Genomic DNA, 21,931 nt, shown 5'->3' with positions numbered 1-21,931 from the left:
GGGATAATATACTCAGGTATCTCCCAAAGAATCTATTTGCTTAGAACGTAAGGCATGCACTCTCCAATAATTTGTAACCCCTCGTGGCCTCGTGGGCCAGCTTGCAAATTGATTTGCTCAAGATAAGTTATAGCCAACACCAAAACAAACAAGGAACCATCCTAAACAGAATAAAAAATTCAAAAAAGTAATAATCAACCAAGTATGGAGTCACGCCACTTCCTCTGATCTTCTCCATGTATCATTAACCAAAAATCAGCAACGTTATGTACTAATCTTTCTTTCATTACCACATATCTGGGAGAGTTATTAACTCAAACAACAATGCTCCAAACTACGTGTCACTTCCACAATGACCCAAATGGCCAACACTTGTATCATTGCCATGTGGTCCAGGTCCAGAGGAGGGTGATAAGTGATAACTTTATCTCTTTTTTCTGAAATTAGTATTGTGCCTAATGCACTTGGCTTTCCTTTTGAGATAGAAAGCATAGTCAAAAGCAGCAATGTATTGGTTAGGACATTATGGATCTATATATCAGTATGTCTATATATCTATGATTGAAGTGCTTGTTGAATCCTAATTGTGGCTTTGATTTGTTATTGATTGAATAGTTTATTTAAATACCTTTTCAACCCCTTATTTTATTACTTAATAAATGAACGAATCTTGGTTTTAATTTGCGTACCAATGAAATCGAGTGTGGGCAATCTTTCTTCTCCAATTAGAAATAATAAGAATTAAATATTTTTAACCTTATTCATAAATGATCAAATTGTTTAAGTCTCTGTTGTAAATTTAAGTGATGATATGATATAATTATATATAATCGTCAATAACATTAAAAATATCGTTTTATAAAATGATATATTATCACTTAATTAATAAGAGTCAATATAAAAATTTCAATATATCAATTAAGTTTTAAAATAATAATTTTTTTTATTAGAGATCCACACAAAAGTTTAATCATTTATTAAAGATTTTAAAAGCTAAATAATAATAGTTTTTGAAGAGCCCAATGAAAAGGGGAAACTTCCAATATAAGTGTGGTTAGGATAGGTTGTGCACTATGTACAAGGAGGTTGGTCCTGATTCTTTGGACCAAATAAGTAGAAGAAACAATGAAACTTGCTATATAGGGAGATCAGGGTCTTACAACTTTGAATTGGATATCAAAATATCATGCTGCATGCACATTCCTACATCATTAAATATCTTGCATCCTTTAATCTTTCACTATTTGTGTCCAGGATGAAAAGAGAGAAAAAGATGAGGGATGCAAATAATGATGAAATCCTTTTAGAACAAAATTTAAGTTATTATAAATAACTAAAGAGAAAAAAATTATACATTAATTGTGTAATTTTTTTTTACAAAGTCATCCGATTACAATCCATAACCATGTATTAAATTTATTAACTTTTTAAAATAATTTAAATGGTAGACATTAAACCCATAATTAAATTATATATAGCTAAATTAAACCGGTGAAATAATTTCTTAAGAAAATAAATTCCATACGTCTTTTAATTTAGGGATGTTTGTGAGATCGAATTTACCTAATAACTCTGACAAGATATTCTTTTATCAGCTTTTTGCATATCTCGTGTTAAATTTGCTCACATTTTATATTAAATTTCAGTTTTGCCTTTAAAAAACGTAATAAATATGATAATTCAATACAATTAAATCAATTAATTTCAAATCAAATTAGCTAGGTCTTCGAATTTTCTTTTCAACCTGAATCGATCTAATGATCCAATTAAAAAAAAATTGACTTTTTCATTAATACTTGTAAAAAAAATCGCTTGTATTAATGAATTTTATACTTTAGTACTTAAATTTTTTTGGGTCAAAGGTGTTTTGAATCTCTTTATTTTTGGTGAAACTTGATTTTAATTTTTGAATTTTAACTTTAATGAATTTGATTCTTAAATTTTATAAAAAAAATAATAATTTTCATCTCTTCACGATGAAAACTGTTTGTGATGAGGGATGAAGATTTACTTTTTTAAAGTTGAGGATCAAATTAATCAAAGTTTAAGTTCAATAATATTTTTATCTTGTACTATAAAATTAAGATTTATAATTCACCAAAATAAAATAAAATTAAGATTTATATAAAAAAGAAAAACTTGAAAAAGTATATTTTTTTATTATAGCATAATATTTTTTCATCACAACTAAATGATTCAATCAAACCAAATTAACATGAACTTAGTTAAATTAGTTTAGTTTAGATTAATAAAAAAAAGTTTTCATAAGTTGAATGAAATCAGTTATTCAATTAAATAACATTGTTTAAGATTTAATTTTAACCTAGGCAACTACTATTATAATTTACATGCCTATAGTAAATTATATATTATAATTATATTAGTTTAATTAGTAATATCTCAAGTGTAGGTGTTATTTATGTAATTAATTGCATGAAATACTAAAAAAAAAGATTTTATTACTCGACTGAAGTAAAATTACTTAATACATGTGATCTATTAAAAAAACATTTTTGGGGAGAGATAAATATGTGAAAAATAGGAATTTCTAAGCAAAGTTACCCTGTAATGTATGCAAAAAAGTACGTGAGAGCTAAAATGTAAGCCACTGTTATGAACCCAAGGTGATGATTATCCACAACTGTGAAACTATAATAATTATACCTTTTTTCTGCCTTAAAAAAAATTCTTCTTTTTTTAGGTCCATAACTACAATAATATGATAATTATCCTTCAAAGATGCTTTTGTGCGATCGAGACCATGGCTAAAGAGAGCTCTCTCCATACTGTTTTGGGTTTTCATACACTAATGTTTTTGGCTGTTTGCTTCACCATCGGGATGGTGTCAGCTGTGATGTAAGAAAAATTAAAGAATAACAATTTGATACATACTTCTATCAAAAAAAGTAATTTTATACATACTTATATATAGCTTTACGTACATAAATACAATTTTCATTAAGCGATGATACGTAGTTTTATTTTATTTTATTTTGTACACACTTATAATACTGTTTCTTATAATGATAATGATAATGATATGCGGGTGAGTTGATTTGTTTACAACGTGTAACGAATATTTTGAAATTAAATATCTAGTGTTTGGATTTTGATTTTGAATTGACCTGAAATAATATTATATTATTATAGGCGAAAATGATATGCCAAAATGGAATTGAAAACACAAAAAAGAAGAGAAAGCCAACTTATTCCATCTGATCCCTTATCTAGCTAACTTGTTCACCTTAAATTCCAATACCCAAACGCGATCGTACCAAAAACTTATTGTTAAGTACCAACAACACCAATTATCTAACTTTTTATTTTCTTTTAGTATTGGTGGATTGGGCTTTTTGTTCTAAAAAACGTGAAAAGAACTAGAAATGAGTGTGGTTATCTAATGATTTCAGTTAATTTATAAATTTATTTGCCTAAAATAAAGTGTTTGTTTGGTTTGCCGGCATAATATTTTTAAAATATTACGTTCGAGTTACTATTTTTTATTTTAAATATCTTCATAGTTTTTCATTTTTTTTAATCCTCCCATTATAAATGGAAGAAAAATCTTGACTAATCCAAAATTCAGTCAAAAAATAAATAAAATTTAATACAAAATTATTTCGATCAAGGATCAAATTCGAGTACTACACAAACAATTCAATCTTAATTTTAATATATTAATCACTTGTATTCTTGGTTTCATAATTTTTCATTTATTCTCTCCTTTCATATTACATATTTACTTTAATATTTTTTTAATATAACACTATTTATTTTTAATACGTGTTTAATAAAAAAAATAAAAGCATTTAAAATTAACTAAAAACCTAAAAATACATTTAAGTAAATATATATTTTTTCTATAAAATAATTTTTTTTTTAAAAATATAATCTTTTAAATTAGTGTCTGTTTGGACATGTACGTTGGACACACATGTTAGAAGGAAAAAAAGGGCATGCCGCATGCACTAGAAATAGTATCCAAATAACAAACAGTACTAAAAATTACTTATTTTTTCAGCACGCAATTAATTAAATTACAAAACTTGTATACTTAAAATAAAATAAAATAACCATTATAGAATTTCATACGAAGAATATGTGTATAAATAAATAAAATCACATACAAATAATAGTCCTTATGGTGTCTATACAAGTATAAAATTATCAAAAAAATCTATAAAAATATAAGGAAAAAAAAAGTATCTAAGCCTTTCAAAATTATCATCCAAATCATTCCAATAGTGTGGATGACTTGACGTTCGACTCTCAACATCTGATCCTTGTTCTGACATAGTTTCTTTTAGATGCTTTCTTAAAGATCGAGCTACCCCAATAACTCTAAAGAATAGCCCAAGCATGTTCTCCTATCCAAGTTGGCTTTAGGTTGTGCCTTACGTTATATTTGATTTGGAGAACCACACTTTTTTCTTTCTTTCAAAAGAGGTACTTATGTCTAAGAGCCTGCCTGAAAGCGCTTTATTTAGAGAATATTTGACTTTGATCTTAAGGAGACTTGAAATAGAATACTTGATAAAATCAGGATTAGAAATATCTTTATATCATGTACTCCTCTTAGTATAAATCTTGGTTGTGTAAAAAATTAGATGCAATCCTCAGTTGTAAGATGTGATAGAATTCATTAATTGTAGGGATTAGTTATATATGATTTGAATCTAAATTGTAATTGATCCAAATTTCTATATATTTTCTCCTTTTTTATTTGTGATTCTGTTTTTCTTTTTTAGTAATTGGAGATTAACTTCTAAATATAAAAATGAATAATAAGTCAAATGAGTTTCTCCACATATGCAGCATTTATCTTCAATCCTTACACCTGAGTGTCTTGATGATATAAGTTATCTTAAATGATACCAAAAGGGAAAAAAGGTGAAGTCTCCCAAGGACAACTCCACCTGTCTTTATTCCTTACACTTGATTTTCTTGATGGTACAAGTGATCCTGAATGACACCAAAGAAAAAAAAAAGGTGAAATCTCCCAAGGATAACTCCACAATTGCTACTAGATTTGTTGGTACATTTATGTTACAATTGCACCCCTCCCATAATTTTTTCATTTATGTTACAATTGCACCCCTCCCAATCAAACAGGGTTGACTCCGTTAGCATGTGATGGTCACGTGATATTTAAAAAAAATCACCCAAAAATGCCCCTTTCTTCTCTGTTACCGTGGGCTCCTAGAACGAAGGGTTGATTCCGTCGGTGAATATCACCGGAAACGGAACTTCCCGTTCACAACATCACCTTTAAATCTTTACACTGCTCATCACAACACCACCATCTCGAATCAGGACCTGCATCGAAACTATTGTACCAGACGTGAAATATCCACACGAGTAGCAGCAAGGGCCAGAAGCAGCTCCAAAATGACAGTTTCTAAATGCTTCTCACAAACCCAAAAGCCCACGATGTTTAAGAAACAAAAAAAAATGCCCATTGTTTGCAGGTTAAGTAAGAAAGGACTTCGACAATAGTTTTGAATCTAAAAGCAATTTCTATAATGTAATTGTTGGTTTCTCACTAGTTCTCAAAGCAATTTCCATTACATGTTGTTTAGGGTTAAGTATAAAGGATAATTTAAGTTTCACACTAAAAAAATAAGGACAATTTCGTCTATTACAATAAAAGATAAAATGTTAGTTAACACTTTTAGTAGAAGAGAGATAAAAGTAATGCTAACAAAAAGAGAAAATACATATGTAATTAAACTAAATTTCAGAAAATGTCTATGTAATTTGCTAAAAAAATACCTTTTATCTGTACATCACTAAGATTTTTATTTCAACCATATATCTAATCAGAAGCCAAGTTGATCATACTTTCTTTATAAAACATTCCTAAACAGAAAAACCAATTCCTTTTTTTTTCTTTTCTAGTTTATGTGAATGCACGATATAATTATTGCAAAATGTTAAAAAGTAGAGTCAAGGGAGAACTTAGATATTTAATCTAAAATAATGGACCTAGGAAGTCTAAACTACTTACTTGAGATTTAATTTGTCTACTATAGGCGTATCTTTAACTATCTTCCAAAGGAAATATGTAGTTGATCTTCTTAAGGAGACGAGTAATAAGTTGTACTCTAAAGCTAGTAGAACATAAATAGAGCAAAATAATTAATATGCATGAATGGAAGTGATGAGTTTAGCCTAACTATGGACAGGGACTAAATATCAAAGACTAGTAGGAAAACCTTATTTATTTATAATACACCAGGCTAGATATAGGTTCTACAGTGAGTGTGATTTGAGGTAATTTTTCATCTGAAGAGATAACTAATAAGAGATGATTATCGGTGTTCGTTTCCATCCCATTATCATCCCTAATTACTAATGCATATACTCAATTAATCCAATAAAATTCGATTATATTTTATCATTATTTTGGATAAAGATGTATGGCCTCATTATTTTCTCTCCTTAATTTTCTTTCCAAGAACATGGCGAGAGGCCACATGAATATATTAGCAACGGATTTAATTGGCCGTAACGGTCATTATATAGAAAATTTGTCTCATTAAGTATTTTGAATATCAATATATTTTGATATTAAATATGAAATAATCAATATATTGCATATAATAACAAAATTGGAATGAAAGAGTTTTAATATAAAAAGTAAAAAAAATCAATTAAATATCTTTTAAATCCTTGTAATTTAATTTTTTTATCCTGATGAATATTTTTTAGTCCTTTCAAATTATGTTTATTTTATTTTTTTTCTTTATAACATTTTAGATAATACTTTTTTCAATATTTAAAGTGGTAACTAAAGTGTTTTAAGGACTAAAAATAAAACAAACATAATTTATATTATAAAGACAAAATATTAAAAAAAAAGTTTTTTTTTCAAAAATAAAAAATACTAAATTGGAAGGAAAAAATATTTAAATCTTAAAAATTTATCAGAATAAAACATGCATTATATACGCACACAACCCCATTCAATTATTTTAATATTTTATAATTATTTTGGATAAAGATGAGCTGCCTCACTGTTTTCTCTCCTTAATTTTCTTTTTCGAAACTTGGCGTGAGGCTGCTTAAGCATGTTAGCAACGGATTTTATTGGATGTAACGGCCACGGCCAGTTAGTTAGAAAATTTGACTAATCAAGCATTCTGAAAATATATGCCAGAGACTAGTCAAGGACATGGGCATAATTAATTAATTAATTAAATTAAATTAAGTACATATTTAGTTATTTCCCAGCTACCATTCTTGATTGTGACTCGTGTAGTAGTTTAGCTAGCTAATCCAAAGGATTTGCACATTTGCACTTATCCATTGTCAAAGTAGAGTGCCGGTGCAGCTAGCAGTGTTTCTTTTTTCTACTTTGGAATTACATGCCAATGACTAATGCCTTGTGCCAAACGTCCAACTGTTCAAGTAATTAACTTTGCTCTTTTATATGCCCACGCGCAACTACTTTCGATAAGAAGGAACGTTCTTTGATCACAGGTTCCACGGTGATGAGACTGTAATTAATACTTTAATAATCAATTAATAAGCTTTGTAGGTACCATCACGAGTATATAATACTAGTCCAATAAGTCGGTACCAAATAGGATCAGAAATTTAAGGTTTAAACCTACCCAACAAATTATATATGTTTTAATTAACTCCAATCCATTTTAATAAGAGAAAAGTTATTTAATCACAAATGATGATTGAATAATAATGTATAACTATTTTACATTGTCTATTGTCTATGCATAAACATTAAACATTTTTAATAATTATATAACTAATGATCAGTTTTTCTTATAAGTCACATGATTATATGTGTAAGTTTTAATTTGCTGCGCCGGCTAATACTTCCTAATACCATTTGTACCATACTTATCCCATATTCGGAGAATTTACACACATGGGGTTCACCATGATAATTTTGGGTCATTTTTATAAATAAAATATTAATATAAGTCTCTTTTAAAATAATGAATCGATATGGGTCTTTTTTTTATTATTGAGCGATCAAAATAACATGTTTCACCAATAGGTTCAAAAAAAAAAAGAAAAAGACATGTGTCAAAAAACATATCACATGTTATGTTCTCCTTAAACCTACCAATTAAATTATTAATTTTGACTTGTTAATGGTAAAAAAAAAAGACTCTAGTCGGTTAATGGTCAAAATATTATGTCAGTTTTTTATAAAAGAAAATTAAGTCATTTTAATGTGATTATAGTCCTTTGTCAAATGAATTATAGTTCAATTCTCTTTTGAGGGTGATGCCACATTTAGCCACTAAAAATATATATTTTGAGTTTAATGCTGTCATACAAAATACTTTGAGAAATAAATAATAAAAATAAAATATCACGCACATAAATAAGATATAATTATACATTAAAATTGTTGGTTTAAGTGAAAATAGTTTGAATTCTTATTTAAGATGTCTTTTTATATCATCACAACGTTGATGCAAATTATCTATTAATTTTATTGAATTTTTAGTGAGATTTTTCTTTTCAATTAAGTTTTTTTCATCTGCAAGATTTGAATTTGAATCATTTCTTAATGAGATTGAGTCTAAGAACAATCAGACCAACGACGGGATGATATTCTTATTGAATTTGAGTTTTATGAATGTGAAAAACATAATTGAGAGAATAAATTTTATTAAGGTTATCAATTAGATTTTTTAACCAAGATTGACTATTGATAAATTAATAACATAAAATAGTTATATTATTTTTCTTCTCTATGTTTCTTTTATCATTTTGCAAAAATTTATTCCTCACTTTTCTCTCTTTTTTGTCGAAAAAATTTAAATTTATTTTCTTAGAAGAAAATTTAAATGTATTTATTATATATGTAAATATAATATCTCAATTGGCACTGCACTTTTTGTTTTGTTTTTGACAAAATTGGCATTGCATTTGCACACTACATTAATTGATTGTTATATTTTATTAATGTCGTCAAATACCAGCAACAATTTCACGCCACCCTCGTGGGACAATAAACCACCAAACTGAAACTGATGGGAGTACAATAACATACTAACAAGTCTAACCTTAAAATTAGTAATTTGGATAGGCCATCGAATGCTGACCAGACTTTTAAAAGCCATGGGTAATTCCATTGTTTTCACGTCTTTCATGTAGTTTACTTTTATTTTTCAAATGTTCACACTCTTCTCCAAAAGATACGAGCTCTTAAATTGATAATGTTTTTATACAATAAATAATTGCAATCTATTTTTAAACAAAGTCAATTTTTAAACCAAGTCTTTCATGAAGTGATTTTTAGACACACTTCTATAGACAATAAGAAGCATGCTTATTATCTTAAAAAAAAGAAAAAGAAAAAGGAAGCATGCTTATTTTTTTTTAATATAGATGTATTTTCATCTGAGTTTTCGCCCAGAATTTTCGTTTAAGATTTCTATTATATAATTATGTTGATGCAAATCTGCCGTAAATAGAGGAAACTGTGAAAGATGGCTACTTTTATTTAACTTTATTTTGTTTTCCATAACTTCTCAGTCCACGCAATTGTGGAAATTTGGAAGGAGGGAGATTCAATGGATATTCTATATATTGGACATTCTGGGAATTGCAATAGAATTTCGTGGCTCGAAAAATATTCATTCTTTTATTGGAAAAATATTCATTTAAAATAGGCTTAATTGAATTTTTTGCTATCCAATTTTTCATTTTTTTTTCAATTTACTAAGTATTGTGATTTTTCTCCCATTTAAAATTGCTATAACCAGAAGTGTTTAAATTCTAACCATTCCAAAAATAAATTACAAACTAATCCAAAACAAAAAGAAAAATATTAGAAAAACATTCTCTAATACACTTATTCACTGAAATTATTCAAAAATGATAAAATTTGGTAGATCTCTTACCATATTTAATAATTCTTTCTTGATTTTGTAATTCTTAATAAATTTTAATCAAGAAAAAAATATATTTAAATGAGTGTGCTAAAGAGTGTGATCCTAACACTCCTATCCAAAAAAAAAATCATAAACTTATGAAAACAAATTCTTTTGTATAACTGATGGATTTGATTCGAATTTTGGATGATGTTTCTAAAACTAAAACGAACCGCATAATATGTTTTTTTATTACATGAGATAGAACAAGAAAACAAACAACAAAAGACTACAATTGGCTAAATTAGCCACATAAGAATTGGACACCTAACGTATATGCAAGCAAACACGATTTTTTTACAAAGCTAGTAATATCACTAAGCGAAAAAAGGGACCACTGGGACAATACCAAATATCATTAAAGGATGATAAAAAAGAAGTATTAAGATGGGGACTATATCAAAATCCATGAACAAACAATGGGAAGTAAATCCCAAAATTAAGAGAATCTGTAATTAGGGAGCCCTTGTCTACTACAGAGCAGCTCTCCCCAAACAAAAACAAGAGCATTATCCCACCAGGAAAAACAAGAGCACAAGAATTGTCTTCCTAAATGTGAGAGTAAATTAAATCTATAATTTTACAAAAAAATTAGCATTTTCCCCAATGTCTTCGAATGCATCAAGGAACTATAAATGAGTCTTTGAAGGCTTGAATGACAAGAGTAGAATCACATTCAATCCAAATTTCCTCCAATTCTTTTGCATGGCCATTTCAATATCCAACATAACAACAACTAGCTTTTCAAAAAGAGCATTACAGGTACCGATATAAGATGAGAAGCAGCCAAGAATAGCGCCTGAGATCCCTGAAGAGGCCACCACTTCCAACATGACCAGGGGTTCTAAGAGTAGCCCCATTAGTGTTACATTTTATAGTATCAAAAAGCAGGGGGAACCAATCAACCCTCATGATGATAAGAGACTTAAGAGCAGGAATGCAAGACAAAAAAGAACTTCAAAATGGAGAATTCAACAATGCTATTTTTTAGTGAACCCTTTGAAGCAAAACTATTAAGCTATATTTGGAAATTAGTTATATTTGGTAATCTTTTAATGTGCAAATCAATGCAAATCAGAGTTGATTTCGTTAATAGTTATTTACAGCTGTATAATATTTAGGCACATGTGTAATTGATAAATGTGTATATCAGAGACACAATTTTAAGAGGAATCGCAGGTGCACATTCTTGTATATAAACAATGACCCTTGAGAAATAAAACCATCTGAACCGACATTCAAACTCACTGACTCAATCCCTACTCCCTTTAGCAGTCAGCAGTTGAGGCCTTGGGGCTTGGAGCTTGTATCTCTCTCCATCACATTTCTCTCTAATCTCTATTGCATCACGATTGGTCTCTCTCTCCTTTGCGTTGTGACTCATGACTGATCTTTCTCTCTCCCCTTGCGGCCTTGCATCTCTCCTCCCTTGCGGCCTTTCATCTCTCTCACCCTCGATACTTTGCCTCGACGAGTAAATGGTAATGGGGTTATGCTTTCTCTTTTGATGTTGGAAAATTGCTCTATTAACTACTATAATGTTAATTTCTTCTCTATTATATGCATTCTCCAGTTGTCATATTAACCCACTTGGAAGATTTGATTTGATTTCCCTAGTTGTGTGTCTAAATTGCACAATTCATAAGGTAATTTCTTATTCATTCTCCATATTTGTGTTTTTGATGGATGATTAAAGTGCCCTTGTTGCAAGTTAAATATTGTTGAGCTTGTGGAAATATAATGTAAGAAATATACATTTATTTAAAGCAACTTGGCGGTATTTAAATTTCTTAGAGGTTGTATTGAGTGTTAAATGTTGACGATTAAATGAAATTGTTGAAGGAATTAATTTGTCACAAGGGTTTGAAATTGTTGCAATGGATTGTTGTGGCCATTGACTGAAATATATATATATATATATATATATATATATATATATATATATATATATATATATATATATAGAGAGAGAGAGAGAGAGAGAGAGAGAACTCTAAGCAACAAAATCACAAAATTACAAGTATTTACATACCAGTATCCTTATAGTGCAACGCCAAGCAAGAAATTAATCATATCCCAAATCATAAAACAACGATCTGATTATTAATAAGAAATTAACCTATCTAAATATACATATTCATAAAAATTGTATTAGTTTAATACCTTGATTGATAAGAGCATAAGGAAGTTTTAAGTTGCCCATCACTTCGTTTGATGACACAAAATTCAGCTACTATATCCTAAATTAAATACAATTTGATGTTCTCATAACTTCTTGTTTATAAACAATGCTTCTTGGTCATCTCTAAACTTCTTCATATAATCTTTTTATCATGCTTTTGATTGTTCTTTATTTTTTATTGTTATCATTTTTCACTTCTTAAGTTAAATATTGTAAAGCTATACACTAATTTTATATCTTAATTTTTAAGCAAATAAAGAATCAAAATGGACGATCATGATGACCTTCTAGCTTCAGAGATGGCTGAGCATTCGACCCCTCCACCTACTGCCTCAAACATTGCTAATGACTTACAACCTTGCACCCAAAGATGTAGAAAAAATCGGTCTAGAGTTTGGGATCACTTTACTCCAGACCCTGAGTTAGAATATAAGAGAGCTACATGTAACCATTGTCAAAGCTCAATCAAGTGCGATAATGGGACAAGTTCTTTGCTAGCCCATTCAAAGAGGTGCTATGATAGGGGGTAAAGTTCAACTTCAACAACAAAAAATGTGGAAGGCCATGTGAGTTCTTCCCCCTCATTGGTCTGAGGGTCAAATTTGACCAATAAAGATGTCAAAGGGAACTAGTAAAGATGTTTATAGTAATGAAGCTTCCTTTCTGACTAGTGGAGCATGAGGCTTTCATAAAGTTTTTAAGCATCTTACAACCAAAATTTAATGTCATCTCATGTGCTACATTAATTTGTGACATCCTCACATTATGGGATATGGAGAAGATCAAGTTGAAGAGTTTTATTTCCCAACATTGTCAAAGAGTGTGGCTTACAACCGACACTTGGATTTCTAATCAAAATCTTAGGTACATGTGTTTGATTGCCCATTTTATTGATAATAATTGGAAGCTAAGCAACAAGATTTTAAATTTTTGCCAAGTCACAGGCCATTCAAGAAAGGTTATGGCCAAGTTTTGGGAGGGATTCTTGAATAGTTGGGGGCTACATGACATTAAGTCTTATCATTGATAATGCCTTGTCAATGAGTGTTGGGATTCAACATCTCAAAAAGAGGCTAATGTCTTGGAATAGGTTTGTTTTGAATGGAGACTACATTTACATGCATTGTTGTGTGCATATTCTAAACTTGATTGTAAATGAGGGTCTAGAAAAAATTGATACCTCTATTTGAGAATTTGGGCTGCAGTGAAGTACATAAGATCTTCTCTTTCTAGATTGGCCACATTTAAGGATTGTGTTGAACATATGAATAGTAAACACAGATTTTGTATGCTTAGATGTTAAAACCAGGTGGAATTCAACATACTTGATGTTAGAGGCAACTTTAAAACATCAAGAAGCATTTTTAGAACTTGAGTTTTAAGATGGCAAGTATGCTAATGAGTTGAAGAAGGGAAAGGTGAAAAGTGCACCTACTTGTCAAGATTGGGACTATGCACTCTCAATGTTACCATTTTCTAAGTGTTTTTATGAAGCTATCGTGTGTCTTTTTGGTTCATCTTATGTGACCGCTAATATGCACATGTTAGGCCTTTAGAATTGGATGAAAGATCAATGAAGCATGTAAGTCTAAGGACGTGGGTATAAAGTCAATGGCTGAAAAGATGAAAACAAAATACATGAAGTATTCAAGAGATCCCGACATTTTGAACATATTGTTATTGATTGTTGTTGTCTTAAACCCCTATTATAAATTGATTTTTGCAACACTACTAGAAAAATGTGCTTTAGCAACCGATTTATAGTCATATCAGTCACTATATTTAGATCAACGACGAAATATGTGTCGGTCGTTGTCTCATGACCGATACATTCAATCGCCAATAAAAACTCCTATGGTGATTTGGTTATTTTATTGTCAAGAGACCAACTCAACCATCGAAACTGTCTGTCTCTAATTTGGTTAGTAAGGTTTATTTAAATTTTTTTTTAATGTTGGTAGCTGTTTCGGTGGCTGTGTAGCGATCGAGATATATCAGTCGTTGGAGTTTTTGTCTCTAATATGGTCGCTACATTTAATTTATGATATTTTAAATGATACTTTCTGATAATAATGTCGGTCGTTGTTTCGGTGGCTTTGAAGCAATTGAAGAGTTTCGGTCACTAAAATATATAAATGATTGTAAATACTAAATTCATAAGAAAACAAAAGTAGTGGTTGTTTCGGTCACTAAAAGAATAAAAAAATAGTCACAATTCTACTCACTAAATTAAATTCTACTACCTAATTTGTTCAATTTTTGGTAATTAATAAATATTTAACCTATTTAATCTGCTTAATAATTAAGAATAAAAAATTCTTAATTACATTCAAACCCAGTAAGATATATAATATATCCATAAATTCGAATACTTAATTTGTTAATTACTTGTAAAAATGCATTTTCATAACTCAAAAAGTGTAGATTCACAACTTAAATAGTACCAACAAAAATTCCATGGCGTGTAGCTATGTAACTAATAAAATCAAAATAAACATGATGCTAAATATTATCATCTAGTGCAATGAATGGTCCTTCAGCTCAATCAACTCTCGCATTGTCAGCATCGTTTTGAATGTCATTTGCAGTGGTAGTTGTTGTAGTAGGACCTGACATGAGAGATGTAATATTGAAGTGCTCTAATATAAGTTGCATCTGGTTCTTTTGTTGACAAATTTATTATTCTGCTGACAAATCTACTCTTTTTGTTGGTCATGATTCTACATCTTGCTAGTGATTGTGACTCTTTAATTATTATAGAATTTGTGTCTAGGAAGAAAATCATGCTTTCGGTAACAATCGTGAATAATATGTCAATCCTTACCACAATAACTACACAACTTGGTATTGTAATTTCCTTTATTATTATTGTAATTTCCTTGACCTAGCATTCCTTTGCCTCTACCACTTCTAGAAGAAGAAAATCCATTCTTTCGACAGCATGTTCAACAGTATGTTCATATTTACCACAATAACTACATGGTCAAGTCAAAGTTGAACTTGCAACATTTATCATAGTATTCTTAGTTTCAAAACTCAAATTTCCAATGAGATTACAATTAAAAATATGACATTCTTGTTGCACTACATATGAAAACACTTTGGCTATTGTTGGCAAAGGATCCATCATCAAGAATTTGATCTAACATTGCTATATTGATAATTTAATCCATGCAAAAACTTTTACTTGATCTTGTGTTTTTTTTTATCCATAACACTAGTAAGAGCATCACATGAGCACTTTGTTGAACAACTACAAATTGGATCTAGTCTATAATTCTCAAGTTTTTCCAAATTATTAGTAATTTTGTAAATTATTCCGTTACAAAAGAATCACCTTGCTTTATTGTTGGGACCTCTAGTTGTAAATCATAAATCCGCAACAAATCACCTTGTGAGTATCATGCTTTTAAATCTTTCCATATATCTATTGTTTTGTCCATCCTTAGAATGCTTTTTCGAACGAAGATCAAAATTGAGTGAGCTAACCAAGAAGCCACCATATTGTTGCACTTTCATGCACGAAACAAAGAACTATTCATCATAGGTTGCAAAAGACTTCCATCAACAAATTCAACCTTGTTGTTCACAGTCAATACTATGAGCATTGATCTACTCCATGAATTGTAGTTTGTGGGATCTAGAACTGGTGAAACGAGAGCAATAGCTGGACTCTCGGTAGAATGAAGATAATAAGGCTATGAACATTTAGGGTTTGATCATTATCTATACTCATGATGATGCAAGAATCGTTAGAAAGAAAAATAAAATCAATTGAATAAGAAAGATTTGGATCAGAGTTACGTAGCAAAGCTCTTCATCTGATGAACTCTAGTCCCATAAAAAAACTATGAATCTTCATAATAGGGAGAGTTTCAACATAGATGAATAGGGAAAACAAATGATTGAAGAAGATGAGCTTAAATTGATCAATTGAAACTTACAAAGAGTTGTTTATTACATGTATTTATATTTGGTTGAGAATGAAACATAAATAACAGTAAAAGGACAACTCATCAATAATTAACTATGAGTTTAATTAACTAATTAATTAACTATTATTAACTATTCAATTAAGAATTTACACTTTTGAGAACTAATTAATCTTTAAAAAGACAAATATTATTAAGATAACACAATATTTGAGAAGCATATTGTATGTAGCAACACTTTTAAGGAACTAAAGGTAAAGAAGATATTACTTTTAAGGACTGAATTTTATATCAACTCTGTTATTAAATAATTAAATTTAACTAATTTTGGGACAACTAATTATTACTTTATTAGTGAGCTAAATCATCAAAGTGAGTTAGTTGGATTGAATGTGATTCAGGTAATATTCCCTTACAAGTTAGAGCCTGGTATATGTTTGGTGAATGGTGATGCACACCATGCCAGTTTGTGACTTGTAATGGAGTAGGTGATAATTTATTTAAAGGTTTATTTTGTTTGTGAAAAGTTGGGTTAGTATTTTGTATGGTAAGTAAATATAAACCTGTGGGTATTATCCAACCTTGGCCCAACTTTAATAGTTAAATAATTTAAATTATAATAATAATTAAATAATAAACTTAAAACTATATGTTTAGTTAAAAATATAATTTAATTCTTAATATTTTATTTTTTTAAGTTCTTTGTTATTAATTAAATTTTATATATTATTTGAATTAAAATATAATTGATAACATGATATATGATTTATTTTAAAAATGTATACGTAAATTAGAAATAAAAAAAAGTGTGGTGAGTTATTTTATGGATTTTCTCTAATCCAATAAAATATGATATGAATGGATTAGGATTTTAAAAAATTAAGCCGGTCTCTTTTAAACTCACCCAAATTTGCCTAACCTTTTGTGGGGTCGGGCAAAACCGAAGTTGGAAGATCCTAAGGCACGATCCTCAACTTTGGAAGATGAACAAGATATAGTGTGTTGCTTCTTTGTGCACTACGAAGGGGAAAACCAAGGAAGAAACAGTAACCAGAAATTGAGCAACGGGTGTCACATACACCAACTGTATCACTAAAATTGAATACTTGCAAGCATAAAAATCTTGGGAAGAAAAGACCTTGACCACTCCTTGAAATATCGAAGCATTCCGCAAGTTGCATTACAATGAAACATACTGAGCCTAGAACGAATTCCATAGGAACACAAGATGACATTAAAAAAATGTATATAATATTTATAATCATTGCTTTAAAGGTAAATGGTAATAATCATAATTTCAAATGGGGCACGTGAAAAAAGTTGAAGGAGGAGAAAAGTCAAAAGGCCAGCTACGACCACTGGATAATTGATGAAAATAATGCCATACACATATAACAGAAATACGCCTCTTTATTCCTTGCACAGCAAACAATAGTTACGTTTAGAAGTCAATGGCTCAACGCATTTGAACAAACCATTAAAAAAAAAAATACAATCAAATTTAGAAAACTTGCATGATCTAGCAAGTGCAAGAACCACTAGACTAAATACGGCTATAATCCACAAATTGTTTCAGAAACCATTTTGAAAAGAATCAACTTAGCAATAAAAATTACAGATTCCTTACTGTAAGCTCACTCATACTCCTTACTAAACTCTCTTTCCTGCACTCCAAATACTTGCAAGCCAGCCCATCCAACAGCAGAGTTTCCTCCATCTAAAGGTTTAACAGAAAAATGTTAAATCACGTTACCTGGATTCAAAAATAGCCATTGTGAAAAAATTTAAATACAAAAGTTGTTTAGATAGCAATGGCATTACTAATTTACTCTTACTGCTGGATCCAAAACAAAAACTTAGCACAAAAAGGGCATCAAAATGACCCTCAGGCCTCACCTCCATGGTGTTTTATGTAATCAGCTATCCAGCTAACCTGATTAACAATCGTGACACTCTTTTAAGACCTGGTATGGGGTGTAGGTATAGGCTAAAGTTCAAGCAAAGAAGCCTGAGTCATCAGTTCCAGGATCAAATAGTCTCCAGAATCTCGATGGTATGAATTATGGTTCTAGGCCAAAATAGCATGTTTGCAGGGACTCTAACAACCAGTGGCGGATCCACATTGTTGGGTGTGGGGGTAATTTCACCCACAATAATTTTTTTTTACATCGATATATATAATAACATTTATTTTCTGTCGCCATAAAAAATTAGTTTTGTCCCCATAAAACATTTTTTCTTTAAATTAATGTAAAATGTTATAAAAGATAAAAGAGAGAATAAATTGATATTAATTTTATCATTTTATCTTTTTAATTTTTTTATAGTATTGACAATAAAAAAATTATACAATATTTTTAAAATATGAAAATATGTAAAGAGTAATTATAATTTGTAAAAACATAAGTATTTTAGATTTTTTTTTTACCTACACATTGTATATTCCGTAAAATTTGTAATATTTTTCTTCTATGAAAATATTTTAAAAAAATTGCTCCCACTAGAAAAAATTTCTGAATATGCCAGTGTTAACAACCCAAAGACCAAAAGGGCTAACTACAAAATCCAGAGGTCATACTAGATATTATGTCCTAGGACCAAAGGCATGAAAATAAAAGATGTTGCATTATGCACTACAGCATAAAAAAAAAACTAATGGATGCCCAACTCAAGGTGAATAGTTAGAATTTCATGCAGCTTCATAGATAAGGCAATTAATTTCTTCCTCAATGTATGTTAACTTCATATGTCTATTAATTTTACTTCTAGAGTAGATTCTATCAATAACACCGCAAGCAACTATCAATTCACATTTTTCTCAGCAATCAAAGCGATAACAGCAGTCAGTGGTTTGAGTTTCTACATCCACTTGTGGAATTTATACCGATCTCGTGAAGATACATAGAAGCACCTGAGTTCAGCTCCAGTATTACAACATTCACCAAGGTTAACCGGTAGTAAAGGAGCAATGACATTTAGATCACTATAAGTTTTAACTCAAAAGTCTCCAATTCTATAACAATTAACAAACTCAGGTTGTTTATTAATTGCACTAACCTTGCAGCTCTTGCTTATGATAAGGAAGTTGAAGTCTGGCTATACATCAAGAAAAGAGTATGCTATCCACTTGTTTGGGGTACACAACTAAATTTAAAAAATATACTGACCAACAAGCGTCATCTTCTTCATAGATAAAGTATTAAAGTGTCATTGGACCTCTCATCAAATAAGGATTTACTGCTCCCAGAAAGAAAAACCCCGTTCTCTTGTTACTCTTCTGGTCTCAGGTTCACGAAGAAAGGCTTTTTCCCTGTCAAATTTACTCGGTATGGCCTTTACTTTCTTTTTAAGAGTATCATTTTCCAGTTGATTAGGTTCTAAATTTGTCTCCTGACCCTCTGTTGCCTGTTTCCCGGAAACCCATGCTTGAAGCATTTCTTCTGTCTTCGGTTCAGGTAGGAAGCCTTTCTCTTGCATCTCTGCATAATATGTGTGCGCTTCCTCCAGCTTTCCATTTAGAAACAGCCCATGAATCAGCACTATATATGAACTACGATCATGGCCTATCCCATCTTCCCTCATTGCATCCCACATCTTAAATACATCATCAAGCTGGCGCCAGCGGCAAAACTTTCTCATCAACATTATATAAGTCTCAATGGTTGGGTAGCATCCCAGCTCTTTCATTTTGTCCAAGAGCTCAAATACTTCTTCCTTGGTCCGTAATATACGGAAGAAAGCATGAAAAGTTTGAATTGTTGGGGACAGATGCCGTTTCAAAATCTCATAAAAAAGTTGTTTAGCTTCATCAACTTTGCCGGCTTTGCAGAGAGGTTTGATCAGGGAGTTGTAAGTTACAACATTTGGAGTAACATCATTGTCTTCCAATGTTCCAATGAGATTGACAGCTTCTTTCACAAGCCTGCCCTTTGCTAGGGCATAAATGACTGCATTATAAACCTTCCTATCTGGAGTGATCTTCCTTTTCTTCATTTCATCAAACATCCTGAGCACCTTGTAAAGTTTAGAAGATTTTGAATAGCAAGATATGATACTTCCATAGGAGACAACATCGTGTTGGATTCTTCGCTTGCTCATCTCATGCCATATTCTTTCTGCATGACTAGTGCTTACAATCAAATTACACCATCCATTCAGAATGATGTTAAAGCTTTTGGTATCTAATGGGAATAAATTTTTGTTGCAGAACAGTAAGTGCTCAGCATCTTGCACATTCTTATACCGACAAAGGGCAGAAAGAAGGCTATGAAATTCCTCTAGCCCAACTTGAAAGTTAAACTGTTTATAAGCATAGAAAGTATTGATAGCCCTTGCAACATCATGTACAGCACAGTATTTCCTGATCATAATCAACAGTGTTTGGGGAGTGACAAGAGATGGACCAGTTCTACCTCTTCTCATTTCCTCAATTAAGTTCCAAGCAGTATCAAACTTCCTCATTTTGCCAAGGATGGAGATCATAGAATGGTACTCGCGAATCGAATGAGCATACCCCGGTTGCTTGCCAGCCCACAAGAAAAAAGTGAAAGCCGCCTCCCAATCATTGCGAGTTCTCAAAAGGACCTCCACAACCAGCTTTGCTGATAGGTCAACACTGCAATGCTCAAGCTTCTGCTTAGTTTGAGATGGTCCAGAACCCATTTCATGCATTATATCCAAAATGGTTTTAACATCTTGGGAAAGTCTATCATCCCTAAAACGTAACTGACTACAATGGGTATCTTTGTTCTTGTCATGATCATCATCATCCCCATCATCATTATCATCATCATCATCATGACTCAAGGCCTCATGTGCAGGGGCATCAGTTGAAGCCCCAAGGTTTCTGGTTGAAGAAGTAGAAAAATGCTTGACTGAGAAACCAAATTTTGGTGGTGCTAAAAAAGTTTCAGAGCTAAAAGGCTTAAAGAAATTGAAAGTAGCACTCATAAGGGGGTGCTCAACTTTATGACTATGAGTAACAGTGAGTGAGCTATGGCTGATGCGTGATAGCTCAACAGAGAAAAGAGTTAAGTTAAATCTGATTCTGATCATGATTTGATAAATCAGCAATGCACACTTCAGTCTATCGAAATTGGACAGAGCGCCAAAATAAAATAACCCAAAATTCTTCGGTTCTTTAACGCTGAGCGAAAGGTGTTTGTGAAAATGACTGAAAGAAACTCAAAGCCAAGGTAACTCGTAAATTGAAAGCAGTATAACGTGGTGTCCACAAAAATCATGGGTTTTATGGAATGTTTGAGAGAAAAGAACTCCTACCTACAGAGAGGGAACTGGAGAGCAAACATGACTCTTCTGATGATCAATACTGGGCCACATCGTTGAGAAGCTCTTTGTGTTAACGTCTACGGAAATGCTATCTACATCATCTTTTTACTCTTAACACTCCCTATTTATTATGGACTTTTCAAAATTCCAAGATTACCTCTACCTTCATCTCTAGTCCTCTACCCCTCTTTTCCTCCCTGCAACCCCGCTATCTCTATATTTAATTTTCACTTTTCACAGATATTTCAAAAACTAGTTTCAACAACAATGTAAAATTTACTTTATGGAAAATTAAACCTTATCTAAACTAATCTTAAGGTGAATTAATTTTTGCTGAGTTGAGAATAAAAATTTTACATTAAGAAATAAAATAACGATTTTCTCTATTAAAATTGTATTTACATTTTCTTTCTTAAAGTAGAAATTAATCCATCAATTTCCTGTCCCACAAAGACCACTGCCTCGCAACCATGACTGGGAGTAGCATATCATTCAAGGATTTCGCTAAACCTTTTAAAGTGAAGCAATTGGAGTCCATTGCCACCAAAATGAACTCACCCAAGTTGAATCATGGTACAGAGTCATATACCACAATTGCATTTGTTACGGTGTAG

At 30.8% G+C, this 21,931-nt stretch overlaps 1 protein-coding gene across 1 annotated transcript; it reads right to left on the bottom strand.

Annotated features, from left to right (window-relative positions):
• Positions 1 to 18,748: 18,748 nt before the first annotated feature.
• Positions 18,749 to 21,505, bottom strand: LOC100812155 (pentatricopeptide repeat-containing protein At5g15010, mitochondrial). Its single transcript, XM_014771737.3, has one exon. The coding sequence runs from the start codon at positions 21,081 to 21,083 to the stop codon at positions 19,263 to 19,265; it is 1,821 nt and encodes a 606-aa protein (XP_014627223.1). The 5' UTR covers positions 21,084 to 21,505; the 3' UTR covers positions 18,749 to 19,262.
• Between the last annotated feature and the right edge of the window lie 426 nt (positions 21,506 to 21,931).

Source organism: Glycine max, chromosome 19 (genome assembly GCF_000004515.6).
Source record: "Glycine max cultivar Williams 82 chromosome 19, Glycine_max_v4.0, whole genome shotgun sequence".
NCBI lineage: Eukaryota > Viridiplantae > Streptophyta > Magnoliopsida > Fabales > Fabaceae > Glycine > Glycine max.
The sequence above is the reverse complement of the archived record's forward strand: the minus strand, read 5'-3'. Positions and strand labels throughout refer to the sequence as shown.

Bases quoted from the DNA above. Each gene is read 5' to 3' on its own strand.
- LOC100812155 (XM_014771737.3), bottom strand. From the start codon at position 21,083: ATGATCAGAATCAGATTTAACTTAACTCTTTTCTCTGTTGAGCTATCA.